The 21,085-nt window shown below is 41.6% G+C and overlaps 1 protein-coding gene across 2 annotated transcripts in view; it reads left to right on the forward strand.

Moving 5' to 3' along the window:
• Positions 1-21,085, forward strand: part of PHF12 (PHD finger protein 12) — a 42,172-nt gene that overhangs the window by 2,148 nt on the left and 18,939 nt on the right. The window contains exons 2-3 of one of the 2 annotated variants that reach the window (XM_077851964.1): positions 11,419-11,506; positions 20,477-20,549. In XM_077851964.1, coding sequence (XP_077708090.1) covers positions 20,499-20,549 — 51 coding nt within the window. In that variant the 5' untranslated portion in view covers positions 11,419-11,506; positions 20,477-20,498. The remainder of the gene's footprint in view (positions 1-11,418; positions 11,507-20,476; positions 20,550-21,085) is intronic. The other variant, XM_077851962.1, reaches the window with a different exon arrangement.

Genomic DNA, 21,085 nt, shown 5'->3' on the forward strand with positions numbered 1-21,085 from the left:
TCTCCCTCCCCTCCCCGCGCTGCCGCCTCCTAGGAAATCGGGCCGGGTTAGACAATTAAAATTGCCCTTGGGCGCCGATTTCACTTCCCCGCTCCGGATCAGCGAGCCCTTCGTGGCAAAATTCTTTGCTGCCGGGGCAGGATTGTGTGCGGTTAGCTCGGCGAGGGCATTTTTAAGGAGCAGAGAGCTGGAAAGCTGCGCGCTTCCCTCTCCCCCCCCTCCCGCCCCCCTCCCTTACTGAACGCGAGAGGAGGGAAGAGACGGGCGAGAGAGGGAGGGACCTGAGTTGATCGCCCGCTGCGTGATCCTCCTGGCAGCTCAGCCCAGAACAGTCCGGCCAGGAAGAGTTTAAACTCCAGCTTCTGCCTGGAGAAACCATCTCTGCCCTCCACAAAAATCCTGCATCTGAGCAGGGAGTCCAGATTGTGTCGTGTTCTGATGGGTCTTGTTCTGTTGTTCAGCAACAGTTGACTGAAGCAGGCGTTTGTGAAAGCGGGAAAGAGAGGGTCTTCTGTTTGTTCCCACCAGTTTTTGATGTTGCCTTTTTTTTTTTTTTTAAGTCCTCTGTTTAAAAAAGAAAAAGTGAAGTTTTCTTTAAGCCCTCTACACTGTTCATTCACATTCCGTCTCTCAGTTTGTGGACTGGTGCCTACTGTATATTTGTACTAATTACAGGTTTTGGAGCACTTATTAGACAGATGACTGATACTGGGCAAATTAAGTCTGTGGTCAGAAGTTAGGTAGGAAGCTCCCATTACCACCCCCCAGATACTTTTGCCCAGGAAGGCACCCCATCTGGGCTCGTAATGTTGCAGGGATGAAAATGGTTATCCTGGAGGAAGCTTTGTTGCTGGTTTTAAATTTTTTATTATGGAGTGACTAATACCAGCAGGAAGGGTCTGTGGTTTTTAGCCTTTGCTTCCTGTAAGGTGTAATCCACCTGGAGAAAATATCTCTGGTCAAGTTTCCTGAGCTGTTCTTGAGCAAGGAATAGATTTGTATCTGGATATGTTATGTTGCTTATCAGTTTTTTCCTGTTGCTTACACTTTTTATTGTGCTTGTTTGATACATATACTGGGACTGAATTGTAGCCACCTTGATTTAAAATGCGGATGTTTCATTCCTAGGATGAAGCTAGTGTGAGTTAACCAAGAATGGTGACCCCTGTGTTGAGAATTTTATAAGCTTTTCATTATCTTCAGTCTCCTGTGTTTAGTAAGGAGATTGTTCATCAGAAACTTCAGGAATGGAAAAAGTGTGCTGTTTTGCCTGGATTTGGGCTTTATAAACTCTAAAACCTAACCTCGGGATCTTCTAATTAGATGAGTGTGAGTCTTGTCAAGTTGTAACAATTAACAGTTTCTACCTCAGCTAAGAGAAGAGGGAGGTACTTGTAGCTGTTTGGTGAGACTCAGGCTTGCCCAGACTGTGCATTTCATTGAATACTTTTCTCTTTCATTTTTTGAAGATGGTGAATGGGAACTGGTAATCAGAGATTTGAGAATCCTAGTAAGTGAGGCAGGGCTTGTTTTACATCTCCAATTCCCTCTTTGAAGAGCCAGTACTGAAGGTACCATTGATTTACCTGAGTTATTACATAAATTACAAAGCATTCTAAATATTGGTACAAAGGCAGGAAGCCTTCTTTCCAATGAGCTTTATTTCACCTTCCTGCCTCCCATTCCACATTCTTTCCAGCACAAGTGAAGTATTTCGTTAACTACCTCCACCAGAGTAGTTAGGTCAAGTAGTTGACTGTCTTAGAAAATTTTGATTTCTGAGTGTCCTGGCTTTAATTCACGCCATTTCTGCTTGCTTGTACCATGTGGGAATGAGTTAGGTGTGGCTATATTTTCTCTTGCTTCCCTTTTTAACTAAGACTGGATTACAGTTGACCCTTCGGCAGTGCTGAGGGCTTAAGGACACCAACCCTCATGCAGCCAAAAATCTAATAACTCTTGATTCTCCAAAAACATAACTACTAATAGCCTATTGTTGACCAGAAGCCTTAACCAGCGACATAAACAGTCAACACCTATTTTGCGTGCTATGTGTATTATACACTGTATTCTTACAACAAAGTATGCTAGAAAAAAAGAAAATGTTAAGAAAGGAAAAAAAAAAAAGAAGAAAGAAAAGAAAAGAAAGGGACACCTGGGTGGCTCAGCGGTTGAGCGTCTGTGTTTGGCTCAGGTCATGATCCCAGGGTCCTGGGATCGAGTGCCACATCGGGCTCCCTGCAAGGAGCCTGCTTCTCCCTCTGCCTATGTCTCTGCCTCTCTCTGTGTGTCTCTCATGAATAAATAAATAAAATCTTTAATTTTTAAAAAAGAAAGAAAATACTAAGGAAATCATAGAAGATACAGTACCATACTATAAAAAAATCCACATAGAAGACCTGCTGTCTAAACTCATGTTTTCCAAGAGTTAGCTGTATTTAGATAGCATAATAATGATGATTTTCTTTAATGTACAGAATATACAAGCATGAAGATGGAGGTTTTGCAAACCCTGTAGATCATAACTAGTTCTGCAAGTCTTCACTCAAAGTTCTCTGAGACAAGTCCTCTTTCAGTCTTTAGTCTGTCTTGCCAGCTTGCCTCACAGTGAATGAGATCTAACAAAATGTTCTAGAAGTGATCCTAGGCAAACTTTACCTCCTGGGCTTAGTGACATAGCCATAACCACAGGGAATTTTTCTAAGATAAACTACTATAGGAAATGATTGGTCAGATAAACTGTTTTAATTGTCTTGTCTTTTCTCAGGGGCCAGTGCTCTTCCCAGTTAGATTGGGAGCCCTGTTTCTGGTTTTTCTGTAATGATCCTTTAGGTGAGGGAATGAATTGTCCTGTGCTCAGCACCATGACCTCACTGAAGAATTAAACTTAAAGAGGTGATTTTTTGTTTTTGTTTAAGTGATAGTGTAATCATTTTATCTGAGTTTAACTGGTTTATCAATTATTCAGAGCGGTGGTAGGGTTTACTAAACTTGCCCCAGGAGAGCTGGAGAGATGTTTTTGAGTGTTTTCTGGTGAACCTGACACCTATCATAATTGTCATGCCATGAGTTGAACTTTCTGAAAATCCTGGTCTCCATGGGTTAGTCCCTAAAAATTGGTTTAAAAAAATTAGAATAACTGGTGGAACCCTAGTTGCCACTGACCCATCTTTCTGTTTGTGAATGGATTGAATTGTTCTCACCAATAAAGTGAACGCCAATAGGCCATGGGCAGTGAAGTTGACTAGAAACTAGATATTTCCCTCTGATTGCTTTCTCTCTCATGGCATTTTGCTCCAAACGGACTGAGGGACCAACACGGTCTGCTTGAGAAGTCAATCTACCTCAGCAGACCTCAGCATGGTTGCTTCCCGTCAGACAGATTTCTGTAGCATTTGCCTCCGCATGTTATATTTGGAATTTTTGGCCGGCTTTCCTCTCTTTGGTGTTGGCAGCAAGATCCAAAATGAGGTTTTCGAAGAATGAGAGTAAAAAGGTCTCTGTGCACAGGCAAAACTAAGCTCAGCTTGGAGTTTTGCATATCTAATTTTCAGTGAGTCATAACAAGAAAGGTTTCACACATAGAGTAGAAAACTGCCTTGCTGAAAATCTTTGCTGTTTGAACTTGTAAGAAGGTGATTTTCCTGATTTTGTTGTGTTTAGCTCCTCATTGGAGTAGTATCAGGCTAGCAATGAATTAAAATACATTTATTGTAATGTTATCTTGTGAATTTGTTTCTAACATTTTAAGTGCTTGGAAACCTAGCACTGAAGATCTGGAGGTGTCAGCATCTGGACTTCCTCCCATCACCCTGCCTCCTCAATAGTAAAATGATTCAACAATAAACAAACCTACTTTGGTTTTATGTATATTTTATTTATTTTTACATTTGCTGCATCACATTGGAATCCAGGTGTGTATTATTGTTTTTAAATGTTCCACTCAAACAGGAAGGGTCCAGTAACATTGAGCTTGAGCTCAATTACACATGCATGCTTTGTAAACTTAATGTGGGGCTCAGGGACTAATTCTTGTGATGCAAGTGCTTTGGTTCAATGATAAAAGGATAATGACTATTTGAAAATAATAATAATAATAATATTTAATAGAATTGTTTACACAAAAATGTGTGACCTAGATGGCTTTGGTTAAGAAAGGAAGCATCAGAAATTTTTTAAAGGGGAAGAGGAGACAATGTTCCTCAAAGGTAAGAGTGTTTGTATGACCTAAGGCAAGTACTTAGTGGTACTGTTGTGGGAAATTTTTCACTTTGGGCCTTTCCCCAAATTAATTACCATACTCAATGAAAAGTAGGATGCTGTTGTAATCTCATTAGTTTCCTGCTACTCCTTATGTATTTTCCTGCTCTCAAAATACTTTACAGATGGGCTCCACTAAAATACTAGGGCCGTTTTGGCCTTCGTAAATGATTAGTGTATTTTTTACGTGTGTAATTGTATAAAGGACATATTTAGGTAGTCTTCACTTATATATGGAGAGGGAATTCATGTTGATCTGTTTTATTTATTTTTTATTTATTTTGTTGATCTGTTTTAAATTCTTAAGTATGTCTCCAAGATAATTTTTTAAGCCAAATCATAAAATAAAGACAAATTGTGTAATTTGAACTGAAAAGGGATCCAAATTGTCCTTGCTGTGCGTTGATGAGACATTGGTTTTTATTAGGCTCTGAATAAAGGACAAGTAATACTCAAAAAAGGACTCAGTGAGTTTCCAAGGTTCACCCTTGTAGGATTTATCAGTACTTCATCCATTTTTATGGCTGAATATTATCCCATGTATGGATATACCACTTTTTTGCTTATCCATTTATCAGTTAATGGGCATTTGGAGTTTTTTCTACTTTTTGCTATTGTGAGTAATGATGCTATGCACATTTTTGTGTGCAGGTTTTGTGTGGGCATCTGTTTTCATTTCTCTTGGTTGTGTACCCAGGAATGGGATTGCTGGGTCATAGAGTAACACATATTTAACCTTTGAAGAACTGCCAGACTCCCAATTTCTCTACATCCTTTCTAACACTTGTTATTGTATGTCTTCTTGATAAAAGCTATCCTATGAGCAGGAAGTGCTATGGTTTTAATTTGCATTTCCCTAATAGCTAATGATACCAAACATCTTTTCATGTGCTTATTAGCCATTTGGATATTTTCTTGGAGAAATGTCTATTTTGATCCTTTGTCCAATTTTAATTGGGTTATTTGGTTTTTTATTACTGAGTTGTAAGAATTATTTATATTCTGGATACCAAGTATTTTGTCAGATGTATGATTTGCAAGTATTTTCTTCTATTCTGTGGGTTGTCTTTTTTTTTTTTTTTTTTTTAAGGTTTTATTTATTTATTTGAGAGAGAGAGCAAGAGCACACACAGAGGGAGAGGGAGAATCAGACTCCCTCCTGAGCAGGGAGCCTGATATGGAGTTTAATCCCAGGATCCTGGGATCATGATGTGAGCCGAAGGCAAAAGCTTAACAGGCTGAGCCACCCAGGCGCTCCAGTGTGGGTTGTCTTTTCATTTACCCTTTTTATTTTTTAATTTTTGAGTCTTACCTAGAAGAAAAGTAGTTGATTTAAAGCAAACTTTAATGTCTATGCCTATGTTATCAATGTAATGACAGTGACTAAGGGTTTTCTTCTGTGAACTCCAGTCAGGATGGTATATCTCAGTGGAGAGAACCCTACAATGTGATTTTTTGTGTTTCAGCTTTTCTGAGTGACCCTTCTTAGTAAAGAGTCTAAGGCTGGAAGTTAGCCCTAGAAAAACTATAACAAATCCACCACAATAGAAAATGGCTCAGCGGTTTAGCACCTGCCTTCGGCCCAGAGTGTGATCCTAGAGTCCCAGGATCGAGTCCCACGTCGGGCTCCCTGCATGGAGCCTGCGTCTCCCTCTGCCTGTGTCTGACTCTCTCTCTCTGTGTCTCTCATGAATAAATAAATAAAAATCTTTTTAAAAAAATTTCTGTGTACAGAAATCTCATATTTGTGAGGCTCCTAGTTTAAGGAAGATTTTCATTTTCTCTGTTTGATAGGTTACAGCTTGGAGTGGAAATAACTCCAGATCAATTGAGCTAGCTCTTGAACTCCATTAACAAGAACAAAAATTGTACATTGTAATGAACTCACCTGTTTATATGTGTCTTTATGTAAACCCAGGTAGCAATAAATAGGGAGACAGAGTGCAGAGAATATTTGCCTGAAGGTTTTATATAGTTTATAAAAAGAAACCATCTGTTTTGATGCCCCCCAAGAGGATTTTTGCCACCTAGGAGTGCAGACGTCCTGCTTCTTAACAGAAATGGGTACGTTTTTTCTCCTATAAGTGATAGGACAATAGAAAATAGATGAAGCCGAATGTTTTTTGCTTTTGGTCATGAAGGAAGGGTGTTGAAATCTCTCTCTGAACCTCCTTGTCTCACCCAAGCAGATATACAATTCCTTGGGTGTGTAGTTAAGCAATCTGCCCTAGTAGATTTTGGTTGGGGTTGTGATGGTTGTATTATTATGATAATGCAGCAAGGCTCCTTTAAATGCATTCCTATTTTAAGGTGCCAGAGTTTAAGTCGTGGTGGGGGGTGTTTTCCCACCTCTACTGTGCTCTTCCTTTGACTTAAGATTCCCCAGGGAGTACAAACATGGCCAGCTGCATTGCCATTCAGTGAGTGACACTTATAAGAGCACCTCTGCATAATGCTAGCCTCCCAAGAGACTGGACAGGAGTACATCTGTCGCCCTGCCAGTTTCCTGAAAGAAGAGGACATTGTATTCAGTGCAAGTCCTAGACCAAATTTCAGAAAGGCACTTTGGTATTGCGGATTTGTCACCATGCCCAGGACACATGCACAGGTCACTAGCTGACTGCTTTTCCCATGACTTGAGAGCAGTTAAGAATAAGAAGGTGACTCCTTTTTCTGCCTGCCGTTTATAGATGTCAAAGTTTGCATCCTTTAAGCCTAAACATCTGAATCTAGGTCTCAGCAAATAAGAATAAAGATGAAGTTTTAGCACATTTGTATGGGAGGCAGAAGACACTGAGAGGTACAGTAGACACTGATAAAAAGGAGAAATCATTGCTTTGACGCATCAGCAAAAAAGAACTTGTCTACCACGTAGAGCTGTTGAATTCACAGTAAGCAAATTCCAAGTACACGTTACAGATTGATAAAATTTCAATTAATGTAAAGCTTGACTCATTCAAAAAGCTACTTTCCCTTTTGCAACCATGTACTTAAATGCTCACTAAACTTCTTGAAAGCCAGAGGCTGACCCATTTCCTCTGTTCACTGCTATGCAATTCGTAGCAGTATTACAAATGAGAGACATGCAAAGATAAGCAATGCTTGGGGAACAGAACTGATACCTGGTTCTACCAAGTGGATGGTATCTTTGTTAACACAAACACACGGTGACCATTCCTTTCCCCCTAATTACATTTGTTTCTTATGTGTTAATAGTGTTAGTGTTTAGTCTTTGCCCTTCCCCTGTTTTCTGACAAACTGCAAGATATATCTCCCAGGAAGTGTTTCCCAATCTTGAAAGGACAAAAGACAGTGTAATAGCAGGGCAGGGACTCCATGCCTGAACCTAGCTAGCATCAGACTTTCCTGATTTGGGGTCTGCATGAGGCTCTTTTTGAAATAAGCTTGAGTGAACAAGAGAGGACTCTCTGCAGGGTTTGAATTTAACCATAGCCCAAAGACACCACTTTACCACCAGGCCAGGCCAGAGTGAGGGAACCTCTCAGAATTACTAGCAAGCTTGAGCTTCAGGGTGGAGCCCTGTTTGTAGCAGCACAAACACTTTTATCCAGCTGTGACCCTCAGAGGACTGTTGAATATTATTTTTCTCCTGTCTGCGTTTGTGCAGAGAACAGAGCAGAGAAGCTAATGAAATGCATAGAACTCTTAAGTGATTATAGGCAAGACTCCTCATTACAAAACTGGGTGATGAGGAGCTACTCCTGTTCTTTACACCATCCCTGGGCTCCTGTGATGAGCTGGGAGCTTTTTAATTCCCACGTTCACTGAACCATCAGAGTTCTCCTGATTCTTGGTTTTAGTGAAGCTCTGGAAACAGTGAAACTCTACAGTGAACTTTTTTGGTTGACATTCATCAATTTTTGGTCAAAGTGCATTATGAAATTTATACTCTTAATCTCATTAAATGTGTCTAAACCTATGACTTTTCCTAGATCTTTCTGTACATAGATTGGCTGTATTCAGCTTTCCTTGATCTTCCTTGCCATGTTTTGAAAGAGCATCTTAAACATAGGGAGAATTCTGTGACCAATTTTGCTCTTTGGATAAACATTGTTTTGCTCTATCATTTTTGTTTTCTTTATCCTTCCTTTGTAGTCCTCATAGTTTTGCCTGGCTTAGACAACACTCAGTCATTCTAGCTTAACTTAGCTCTTATAACACCTAATTCATCAGACATCTTTGGCTGCAGGCTTCAGTTTGTTGGTGTTGAAGTAAGCTGAATGGTAAGAAAAGGATCTGCAGTTTATATAAGTTACAGGAAAGTGATTATGTCCAAGATTTGTATGCTTGCTGCATGTAAGCTTTCCTTAAATTTTACCGCTTGTGTGCACACATTCAGGCCTTTAGGGTGATCATTCTTTGGTTAGAGATCATCTGAAAGAAAAGTGGGCCAAAGGGAAAAAATTATGATGCTCTGTCTCTGAGAAGTCTGTTCACCTCCTAAATAGGTCACAGGGGGTATAACTGGAAGGCTTCAGAAGCCCAAGTCAGCACTTAGCTGTGGCATCAAACCACGATAGCACTGTTTGACAGCATGCCAGGAGATTACTTCAATCATGTAGGTGGGGAGCTTTGAGGTTTATGAGTAAAATGGGGTAGGGGGAAAAGGTAGAAGAGAAGGAGAGAATAGACCCTGTGCTGTTTTGATGCAAATAATAGCATTATTCTCCCCCTCCCCCCTTTTTTTTTAAGAAGACCCTGTCAGAGGAGGGTAAATGAAGCAGAAGTCCTCCTTAGGGAAAAGCAGCTGGGTCCTAAGTAGAAACATCCTCTCTATATTTAGTTGGATTTCAAATAAAGATGTTAGTGTTTTTAGTTTTCCCAGCCCTTATAGAATTTTAGGTCCAGTATCTATAAGATGTAAACTGATCCAGATTTCCATATGCAAAAAAATTTGGGCTGGCTACCTCCTTGTTCTTGATAGTCCACTAAAATTTGGCCAGTGAACAGTACCCAGTTTTCCATATACCTCTGAGACTCTTCTGGAATACACAATTACAACTATTGGTTCTTCTTTCCAAGGAAGAACATTCCCTAGGAACATCAGAAAGTGACTATTGAGGCCAGAATAGTGACTCTTCCAAAAAACAGGTGGGCTCCAGCATCTATCATGAGGTGAATGAATGAAGCTCATTTTTAAAATGTTTGCAGCTAATTTGTTTGCCATTGTGGAGAATCAGGATTGCCAGAATAGCCAGACTAATGATAGATAAGGCCCTGTGGCACCCAGTCTCAGCTTGTAGAGAAGTTAGCAGAGCGAGACACACCTGGTTTAACTGTTGGCGCTCTGCCTTCCCACCCTCCTTTTGCTACACTTAGAACCCTGTTCTCCAGGTGTCCTTCACTGGGAGGATGCCATGAGCCAGCTCTACATAGAGGGCAATGAAGTTTGGGGGCACAGTCAGCTAGTTTGAAAGGATTGTATGCCTGTGGAAGTGACGCAACTAGCTAAGTTTCTCAATGGGGCATTTGTAATGGCCTGGCACTTCATTGGTCTCCTTGTTAACACTGCTACTGAGGCTTTGCATGAAAAAGCCAGTAGTCCTTATATTTTTTTATGTAATTTGTGGCATTAGCTGTTTTTGAGTCGGTAGCTGGGATGAAGGAGGGTAAGGAATTAAGGTTCTAGAACCCCGTGAACTTTCTGCTTTTATCTCCAATATCTTTCAGTATAGCCATCTTATCTTGCCAGCTTTTGAAAGGTAGGCTGTGCTTGAAAATAAAAACTGATGCCCATACAAGTGCCCAGAGGAAGCATATATGCTGACATTTAAATTTCATTAGATTTGTTTCTTTGAAACAAACCATTAAATTTGAGTGTATTAGTAACAACTTTTAAGCTTTAAGAATATTTTTTAATTAAATTTTATCCTGCACCTTTGAGCTTTTCTAGAACAGAAGCTGGTTTAAGTTTATAAAACCCTGCTTTTTGGGTGTCTGGGTGGCTCAGTCAGTTGAGTGGCTGCCTTCAGCTCTGGTTGTGGTCCTAAGGTCCTGGGATTGGGTCCTATATTAGGCTCCTGGTTCAGCGGGGAGTCTGCTTTTCCCTCTCCCTTTGCCCTTCCCCCCTGCTCATGCTCTCCTCTCTCTCTCTGTCAAATAAATAAAAATCTTTTAAAAACCTACTTAAAAAGGCTTGTTTTGTATGCTCATAGTTTCCTTTGTAGATCAAGATGGCTGCCGGGAGGCTGAGATGTGATAGTGGCCTTGTCAGTGATCACCTTCACTCCTATTTTGGCTGGTACCAACACGCTTCCTGAGCTGGCCAAAGGCAACAGGGCTAGTCTGAGGGAGAGCAGGCCTGCTGTAAGCATGTATTGTCTTTTACAGTCACTCTTAGACAATACCGTTAAATATAATTGCAGGATTTTTATCTGGTAGTGGACCTCAGATGGATGGATGAGACCCATGAACTGTGAAATTAAAAATCAAAACTGCTCAGTGCTATTGTTTGCTGGCTGACACCCCACCACCACCCAAAAAAGGGAGGAGACATACAGATGCGGCGGGTGTGTGTGTGTGTGTGTGTGTGTGTGTGTGTGTGTGAAATCATTCTTAGTCTGATATTTTAACTGAACTCTATATATGAGCATATATGGCTAGAGAGCTTCTGATTCTTAGAGAATGATGGGTTCTGACAGGAGGGACCCTAGCAGTTCATGCAACTGACCTCTTTTAGAAGAGAACCCGAGTGGAATGCTGTGGGTATATTGTGTTTGGATATGCTATCTGCATAGAGTTCCTGTTCAGTCTTTGTATTAAGTAGAATATTTTATCAGTCCAAGAATAAAGCCTTCTTTCTTAAATATTTTTTATGCATCTTACTTTCTTTTGTCCTAATACACCAAAGCTTTTGATTTGGTTAAGTGATATTTCCATGTCTCCCCAGCTGCCTTTGGCTCAAGTTTTAAAATGTCAGTGTTACTTAGCTGGATGGACAGTTGCAAGCTATACATTAGTAACGTAACATATTTTTAAAAAATACGGCCAGAGCCCAATGCCTTTCCTGTCTGCATGTTGTAATGCAAAAAATAGGTCTCTGAAATCAAAGGCAGTCTTTTGCTTCCCTGTCTCCCTATCTCCACCTCTCCCCTCCTCCCTTTGTTCTCTTGTTCCCCTCCCCCTTCTCCCTTCCAGTTCCATATTGAAAAACTGCTTGCGCTGGGTGGATAATTAACGCAGAGCTATGGAGCAACAGGTCCCACTGGTGGCGACTAAATCTGAGGTAAATGTTAATGTCTGCAGGTTCACATGTATTAATAGGTGAGGGAGATGAGTGAGGTGAGACTCAGATCAGCCACACTGGTGTATGACTTGAAATAGATCCTCTTAATTAGAGAGCCAAGAACCATGACAACTAACATCTTCCACCTGCAGTGGTGGGCTGCAGCCTCATTAGTGAATGAAAGAGGCATTCTAAATTAAAACTGGACTTCATCCTTTGGCTGTGAATTGGGTTCATCTGGCTCTGGGCTTTGAATCTCTGACATGGAGAGGTCTATCAATGCAGGCATCACAGCTGGGGGCCAGGGTGTATGTAGTTTTCTCTTCCATGATTCCGGAAATTAATCTAGACAGCCTTGATCAGAAATAGAGTCAAGCCATTTAAATTTATTTATGGGGGTCTAGATGTTGGAGTCCTGCTGCAGGGGTTGGCTTTAGGAGTTTTAGTTTTAAAAAATTAATGCCAGGGCTCCTGAATGGCTCAGTTGGTTAAATGACCGATTCTTGATTTCAGCTCAGGTCGTGATCTCAGGATCATGAGATTGAGCCCTACATTGTGCTCTGAGCTCAGCACAAGATCTGCTTGAGATTCCCTCTCTTCTGACTCCACCGTCCTGCATGCATGCTTTCCCTCTCTCTAAAATAAGTAAATCTTTTTTTAAAAAAAGTAATGCCTTTGACCAGCTTTCTAATTGGTTTGTGTACAGATGTTACTGTTAACAGTTTATAGGCCGTGTCAGGCCTCACAGAAAGCCACACCAAACCCTGAGATGCATATCTTTCAGTTGTCCAATCTCTGTGGATTTAGAGCTATATTGTTATGAACTATCTTATAGCTAACAGAAGGTCTTTAAGATCAGGTAGTTGTTAAATAGCAACTTAGAAAGCAGTGAATGTCACTGTGGCCAGGAATTGCAGGCCAAGGCTTTTTAACAAATAATCTGAGAGGAAACCTCCACAGCAGTGAAGATGGATAGATATTCTCTGCAAAAGCTCTGTCCTCACAGGGTACTCTCTAAAGAGCTACCAGTTTTCCAAGACAAGCCAGCTCTCATGCATATTCCAGGACTCACTTTCCTTTCTAGGACTTGGACAGTTCTCAGAAGGAATCTAAAGGCTCATACAGGGCAGCCCGGGTGGCTCAGTGGTTTAGCGCCACCTTCAGCCCCAGGGCCTTATCCTGGAGACCCCAGATCGAGTCCCACGTTGGGCTCCCTGCATGGAGCCTGCTTCTCCCTCTGCCTGTGTCTCTGCCTCTCTCCCTCTCTGTGTCTCTCATGAATAAATGAACAAAATCTTTTAAAAAATAAAAAAATAAAGGCTCATACACTGTTGAGTTCTAAATGGACATAAAATACCCATTCCTAGGAAAGTGTCACCACTCCCTGAACTTTCCTTCTTCATGTAGTTTTTCAAATCTAGAAATACACCTTCCAAAACTATAATTTCCTCCTGAACCCCTTGAGATCCTTAGTATTGCTGTCTTTTTTTTTTTTTTTAAAGATTTTATTTATTTATTCATGAGAGACACAGAGAGCGAGAGAGAGAGGCAGAGACACAGGCAGAGGGAGAAGCAGGCTCCACGCAGGGAGCCCGACGCGGGACTCGATCCCAGGTCTACAGGATCACACCCTGGACTGAAGGCGGCACTAAACCGCTGAGCCACCCGGGTTGCCCAGTATTGCTGTCTTTAAAGGATCACTGACTGAATTACCATTTGCTGAATAGTTCTGAATTATAGAAAGAGAGGAGGGAAAAGGCCACTGTCACGTTCAGTTACCAAGAAACCAAACTTCTTTTTTTTTTTTTAAGAAACCAAACTTCTGAGGCTGTTCATTGAGCCCAGCATCCATGCACAGTTGAGTCTTGTATAGGTCTTTATGGTGGGTTCAGTTTGTAGTTGATTGTATGTGGTCTTGTTGTCAACTGTCCTTTTCATGTTATTCTAGCCTATGATCCCTGAGAATAAGGACCTTGTCTGAAATCTCACCACTTAACACATTGCCATCCATATAATAATTAATTATTCATTAAGTGCTTGACTGGACGAATGACTCTGGTCCTCTCTCCCCAAAGGCCATTTCATGGTAGAGTAGATCATAACTTGTTTGCTTTGTGTCCTTCCTCTAATGTGGTACCTCTAGCATGGCATTGGTAGTAAGCAGGGGGAACTCAATAAATATCGACTGATGTAGAAGGAAATGCTAGACTTTGAGGTTAAAGAAGATACTTTGATGGATATTCCACTGTTCCTCCCAGAAATAAGAGAACTCACAAAGGTTTTTTAGCAACAGCTTGGGCTCAAGATTTGAGAGAGCCAGGAAACTGATTTGAGTTCTAATTCTGCAACTTAACTGGCTCCATGGCTTTAAATAAGTCCATTTTCTCACCTGTATGATGGGAGTAAGAATTCTCACAGTGTGCTGGTGAAGATCAAATAAAAACATCTGTGAAAACACTTTGAATTGTAATACGCTGTGTAGATGTAAGATGAGATTATCGCTATGCTATTTCTAGGCTTTAGTGATTAGGAAGCATATTGATGTCTTTACAAGCAGCACTGGCTCATTATAGTGTCCTCATGGTTTTCATTGCTGAGCAGAGGAAACTCTGATAGAGCATTTCCAACATTACCTGACTTTTAACTTTTAATGATTTCCGTTTATAGAGAATGGCCCTCAGCATCTTGTCTTCATTGATATATAGGGATAAGAGAGAGCTGAGACAAAGCCTTCTTTTTCTTGACAGATATATTATGATTTAAAGACTCTGGCATGTATATAATTGTTTCAGAGCTGCACAATAAAGGGAACACCATTCTTATAGGGGAAAAAACTTTGAGATGTGGAAGTCTTCAGGATGTGTATGGGAGTGTCCGGAGGCTGCAGAATCTCCTTTCTCCCTGGAATCCTTTCCCTTTTGGCAATATTTCTGATATAGAACAAAACTAGCTGTTTGCAAAACAGCCTCTTTCTGAACTAGTTTGTGAGCTTATTACTCCAACAATCTAGCTTTCCTGGATCTATTTCATGAATCGTTTTAAAGATATAGGTATTTGAGTTGAAAAACTACCTTCTAGATAGCTTGAAAGGAATTGCTAATGGCAAAGAGGAAACATGGAGAAAGCTTTATGATAGGCAATTCTTGTATTCCTGCTGTATCTGTGATGATCATTTTCCTTTTTTTATTATTTTATTTTTTAAGATTTTCTTTATTCATTAGAGATAGAGAGGCAGAGGTAGAAGCAGGCTTCCTGCATGTAGCCCGATGCAGGCGGGACCGGATTCCAGGACCCCAGGATCATGACCTGAGTCAAAGACAGATACTCAACCACTAAGCCACCCAGGCATCTCTATGATGGCCATTTTCTAAAAACAGACTTTCCTTCCTATCCATCCTATCTTACATACTACTGCCTTCTCAAAATACCACGTTTTCAAGTTTATTTCAAGATGCACATTCTATCTCAGAAAGCAACAAAATCTTAACTAGGCCTCACTCTTAAGTGTTCTGTGCTCATCCTGGAGACAATACTCTGACTTTCCTGTGCTATTCCCTAAACTCAAAAGCCCTCATCAGACACTTTAGGGCAAACAAAAAGAGCCTGTGGCCATTAATTTAGAATTCTGAGAAATGAATGTTCTTAAACTTTATCTCTAAAAGTGATCCTTTAGAAACCAACCAGAAGTACTTTTTTTTTTTTTTTAAGATTTTATTTATTTATTCATAAGAGATACAGAGAGAAAGAGAAGCAGAGACACAGGCAGAGGGAGAAGCAGGCTCCATGCAGGGAGCTGGACATGGGACTTGATCCCGGGACTCCAGGATCACACCCTGGGCCAAAGGCAGGCACTAAACCGCTGAGCCACCCAGGGATCCCCCAGAAGTACTTTTAAGAGCCTCTTAATTAAAATTTTAGGCATTTGACCCCTGTTTTCAGAAAAATAAACAAGAAATCAAATTGTTTAAAGAAGATTTTAAATGAGTTGGGGGTGGTGGTTCAGTGTGAAGTTCAGGTTTGCAAGTGTGGACTTTGACTCTCATGTCTTATTGTTTTGTAACTTAGAAAACAAATCATTTCATGAGTGATTTAACCACCAAAACAAGTGCCTACCCAACTGTATTGCTGCCTCGTGACTTTGGAGGCATTCACTTCCTAGAAGTCCATTCTTTAGTGTTCCGCAGTTTTTTTGTTTTTTAAGATTATTTATTTATTTATTTATTCATGAGAGACACAGAGAGAGAGAGAGGCAGAGACACAGGCAGAGGGAGAAGCAGGCTGCATGCAGGGAGCCCGTGGGACTCTATCCCTGGACTCCAGGATCACACCCTGGGCTGCAGGTGGCGCTAAACCTCTGCACCACCGGGGCTGCCCTTCCGCAGTTTTTTAAAGCTTTATTGAATACCTAGTATGTGTCAGACATCTTGCAGAGTGTGAAGGTACAAAGATAAGTAAGGCATAGAGAAAAGGAATCGGATGCATAACAGTTTCAGTACAGTGTGGCACAGAAGTGCTGTAGGGAATCGGGCTTCAGGGGAAGGCTTCCTGGAGGTAACATCTGACTTGAGCCCCAAAAGATAAAGAGTCCACTGGGTAAAGGAACGAAGGAAGGCCCAGCTTTTGTGGTTGTAGGTAGCACCTCCAGAACAAACAGACATGCAGTGGAGAAAGGATATGACTGTGGGGAGCCACCAGGTTAATGATGTTGGAGAAAGGTGAAGGACTCTGGCCACAGGGGTCTTTTTTTTTTTTTTTAATTCATGAGAGACAGAGAGAGAGAGGGAGGCAGAGACATAGACAGAGGGAGAAGCAGACTCCATGTAAGGAGCCCTGTGTGGGACTCTATCCCGAACTCCAGGATCACACCCTGAGCTGAAGGCAGACGCTTCACCACTGAGCCACCCAGGCGTCCCTGGCCACAGAGGTCTTAACCGACAATATGGGAGCTTGAACTTTATCCTATAATGGTTAGGGTAGGGGTGATACTGAAGGGCTTTTTAATTAGGAGGGTGATGGGACACCTGGGTTGCTCAGTGGATGAGTGCCTTCGGCTCAGGGCATGATCCCAGAGTCCTGGGATCAAGTCCCTTATCAGGCTCCCCTCAGGGGAGCCTGCTTCTCCCTCTGCCTATGTCTCTGCTTCTCTGTGTCTGTCTCATGAATGAATAAATAAAATCTTTTTTAAAAAATTAGGAGGGTAATAAGGTCAGAATTTTGTTTTAAGGGACAGCCCAGCAGTTGAGCATCTGCCTTCGGCTCAGGACATGATCCCAGAGTCCCAGGATTGAGTCACACATCGGGTTCCCTGCATGGAGCCTGCTTCCCCCTCTGCCTGTATCTCTGCCTCTCTCTTTCTGTGTCTGTCTCATGAATGAATAATAAAATCTTAGAGAGAGAGAGAGAGAAAGGAAGGAGGGAGGGAGGGAAGGAAGGAAGGAAGGAAGGAAGGAAGGAAGGAAGGAAGGAAGGAAGGAAGGAAGGAAGAAGAAAGAAGAAAGAAAGAAAGAAAAAGAAAGAAAGAAAGAAGAAAAGAAAAGAAAAGAAAGAAAATTTTGTTTTAAATAACTCAGTCTGCCAGCAGGAGTTGGGGCTAGATTGAGGGAAGCATGAAGAATGGCCCGGAAGCCTTTTACATCTTGGTAAAAGATCTAAGCTCAAACTACCTTTCCTTGCCCTTTTCTGCTTTACATGTTTGGTGGAGAGTATCTTGGTACAAAGCCAAATGGGCAGATGAAAAGAAATGATGAGAAACAGAATCAGAAGTGACAACCTTTTCAGGGTTAGTTTTAATATGACAGCTGCTGAAGCATAGCAGAGTCTGTAGGCCTTTGCAGATTACATGCATGCATTTCATTAGTTTGGATGTAGCCTGTGCAGAAATCCATTAGAGTGAAGTGGGAAGACTTTACAGGTGACATTCATCTCTGATCCTCTAGGGTTTGAAGACCTGTCACAGCAGGCCAGTGTGCCTCCCGTTTTCTACTTCCTAGTAAGGATCTCCTGAGATTCACCAAGGAAACTGGAAGGAAAGAAAGCCAGGACCTGTGATGGCTTGGTGGACATCCCGACATGTATACCCAGGGCTCCAGGGAAGCATGGCAAAGCAGGAGCAAGGACAATTTCCAAGCCAAGTGCTCGTTTAGATAGTCTGCCTTTGGTTCAGGTCACAATCCTGGGGTCCTGGGATTGAGCCCCATGTCAGGCTCCCTGCTCAGTGGGAAGTCTGCTTCTCCTTCTATTCCCCTCCCACTGACTCCCCCCCCCCCCCCCCGCCATAAGTCATGTTCTCTCTTTCAAATAGATAAAATCTGGGGAAAAGAAAAAGAAAAGAAACAGTAGAGCAGTGTAATATTAAGCCCTGGAACTTTAAGAAGAGTCCTTCTATTATTCAACATTCAGTTATTACCTTTTTTTTTTTTTTATGAAAAACTTCCTCCTTAACATTCCAAATAGGTGACCCCAGGAACCAACTATAGGAATTCTTTAGTGTAAATGTAGCCTCATTCTGTATAACAGAATTTCTCATTCTGTATGCCTGAAGTGAGGTCTCAATTTGCATTTCTAATAAGTTCTCAGGTGATACTGATGTTTACTTCTGATCTGGAGACCACACTTTGAGAACCACTACTGTATAGACATTAGAAATGTGACTCTCAAAAAAAAAAAGAAAAAAAAAAAGAAATGTGACTCTCCTGGGATGCCTGGGTGGCTCAGCGGTTGAACATCTGCCTTCAGCTCAGGGCATGATCCTGGGATCCAGGATTGAGTCCTATATCAGGCTCCCTGCAAGGAGCCTGCTTCTCCCTCTGCCTGTGTCTTTGCCTCTCTCTGTGTGTGTCTCTCATGAATAAGTAAATAAATCTTTAAAAAAAAAATGTGACCCTCCCAAGGATTTAATATCCTATATATGGTTCTTGCTGTAACCTTAATGGAAAGTAAGGCCTTCCCTACACAGCTCTAATTCTGATTCAGTATTGACTTACTGAGTGACTACTGTGTGCACAACCTGTATATTATTAAGCTACAAAGAGGGAAGAGATCTATCTAATCCTTGTCTCTGTCCCTCTAATGAAAGAAATAAAAGAGGGGCATCTGGCTGGCTTTGTTGGTAGAGCATGCAACTTTGGATCTCAGGATTGACTTCAAACCCCATGTTGGGCATATTTATAAATAATGTTTAATATATATAAATTTAGGGCAGCCTGGTTGGCTTGCAGTTTAGCACCGCCTTCAGCCCAGGGCATGGTCCTTGGAGACCGGTGATCGAGTCCCACGTCGGGCTCCCTGCATGGAGCCTGCTTCTCCCTCTGCCTCTCTCTCTCTCTCTCTCTCTCTCTCTCTCTTTCTCTCATGAATAAATAAATATATGTATGTGTATGTATGTATATATATACACATATGTGTATGTATATGTGTGTGTGTGTGTGTGTATATATATATATAAATAAATTTAGGGGTACCTGGATGACTCAGTGGTTAAGCATCTGCCTTTGGCTCAGGTTGTGATCCTGAGGCCCCGGGGATAGAGTCCTGCATCACTTTTCCATCTGCCTATCTCTTCCTGTGTCTTTCATGAATAAATAAGATCTTTAAATAAATAAATATATATGTATTTTTTATTTATTTATAAATAGTTAGTTCAAGCCCCACGTTGGGCATAGGGCTTCCAATATATAATAAGAAATAAGAGAACTAAGGTGCCTGGCTGGCTTAGTCAGAAGAGCATGCAACTCCTGATCTTGGGGTCATGAGTTTGAGCCCCACATTGGGTATAGAGATTACTTAAAAATAAATAAAACTTGAGAAGAAAAAAAACCTGTCACACAAGGGAAAACATGAGAAGTACAAAAAAAAAACCTATGCAGCCCAGAGGTCCAAAATGTCCGAGTAATCCAGGAAGAACATATGGAGGAGCTGTACTCAGTTATCTGTTGCTGCATATAAAAAAATACCCAAAACTCAGTGGCTTAAAAACAGACCCTGGTTATTATCTCGCACAAGTCTTTGGGTTGACCGAGCTCACTGAGTGGTTTTTCCCTTCAGTTTGGTGCTGAGACCACAGTCCTTTAGAGGCTCAACTGAGCTGGCATGGTTCAAGATGACTTAGTCACCTAGCAGTAGTTCATACTGGCTTTTGGCTTGGAGTCCAGAGGAAGCTGTTAATTGGAGTTCCTTAAGTCTCCTCTGTGTTACCTCTCAGCATGACAGCAGGGCTCTGAGATGGAACATTCCAAACATGTAAAAATGGAATCTGCAGGTCTCTTAACACCCAGCCTCAGAAGTTATATAACGTGGTCACTTCTGCTGCATTCTATTAGTCAAAATAAGTCACAAGGCAAGCTTTATTCAAAAGGAAGAAAATGGCCTACCTCTGGATGGTAGGAATAGCAAAGAATTTGCAGCCATCTTTAATCTACTATAGGCTGATTGAAGCAAGTTTTACAGGATTAGTAGAGTTTTAACAGGCACAGCTTTCGAGGGGGAAAGTGCTATAGAGAAAGAAATAGCAAGTCTTATATTTGACTAGGGGGAAGAGTACCTGAAAGGCTCCTGGGAAGATGGAATGGGACTGTGCTACATGGGGCTCAGAAGAGCAGGTGGAAGAGTTTTTACATTAACAAACTTTGAGGAATATGGAGGATCTAGCAATGATTTTAGCGTGATACAGTTTGGGAATGATTCTCAAGGTTCCAAATTAGTTCTTTCTATCTTTCCCTCTAAGCCCAGTGTTAATAGCTGTGGCTTTGGCTTCTCTTTCCAAGATATGGGAGGGGGTCCTCACTCTTTAAGGTTATTATAAATGATACCAGCTAACCATTTTAAAGGAAAAGAGAGAGAACCCTAGTAGTGTTGCAGGACCGGCCAGAATAGGAGTCAAGGGCCAATGCGGCCTTTTGCCAGACCCAGCTAGGCTTTTTCCTGCTGCATCAAAGGTTAGTACTCAGTCTTGCCCTTGTCTTTTCACCACAGTAACCCTCCACTGAGTGAAGAGATGTTGCCTCCTGGGGAGTGGATGTGTCACCGGTGCACTGTTCGCCGAAAGGTAATAATGCTGCTTTCTGAAGGCTCTGCTCAGAATGCCAGATCTAGAGCACTGATATTCTAGAGCTAAGATGGCCTGGCCCTGAAGGCATTTTCGTCCCTTCTTCTTGTCTTTTCCAGCCCTGGAATCACCCTCACTCTCCCCATGGTGACTGTTTGGAATCCAGTAGGGCCTAAAATCCAAACATGAGCTGCTGAAATGGGCAGAAGAGGTGTGTTAATTTACCAAGCCATGTTCATTCACTAGTGACAGGAGTAGGCTGATAAGTGGCCTGAATGTGGCAGCTGTATCCATTGACTGAAACTGGCTGAGAAAAAACAAGGCTGCTTCTCCAGCTTAGTGGAGAAAAGATTCCCCTCACCCCAAGGCACATGTCACTGGTATCCAGATGCTTGAAACTAAGTGTATGAGGGACAGAGAGGACTTTGAACATTTTTGTACCCCAGGTTGCCTAATCCCTCCTTAACTCCCCTTCCCTTGGGCCTTGATAATTCAGTACTAGCTTTGAGAACATGATTTTCTACTTTGAGACCTTT

This window comes from Canis aureus, chromosome 16 (genome assembly GCF_053574225.1).
Source record: "Canis aureus isolate CA01 chromosome 16, VMU_Caureus_v.1.0, whole genome shotgun sequence".
Lineage (NCBI taxonomy): Eukaryota > Metazoa > Chordata > Mammalia > Carnivora > Canidae > Canis > Canis aureus.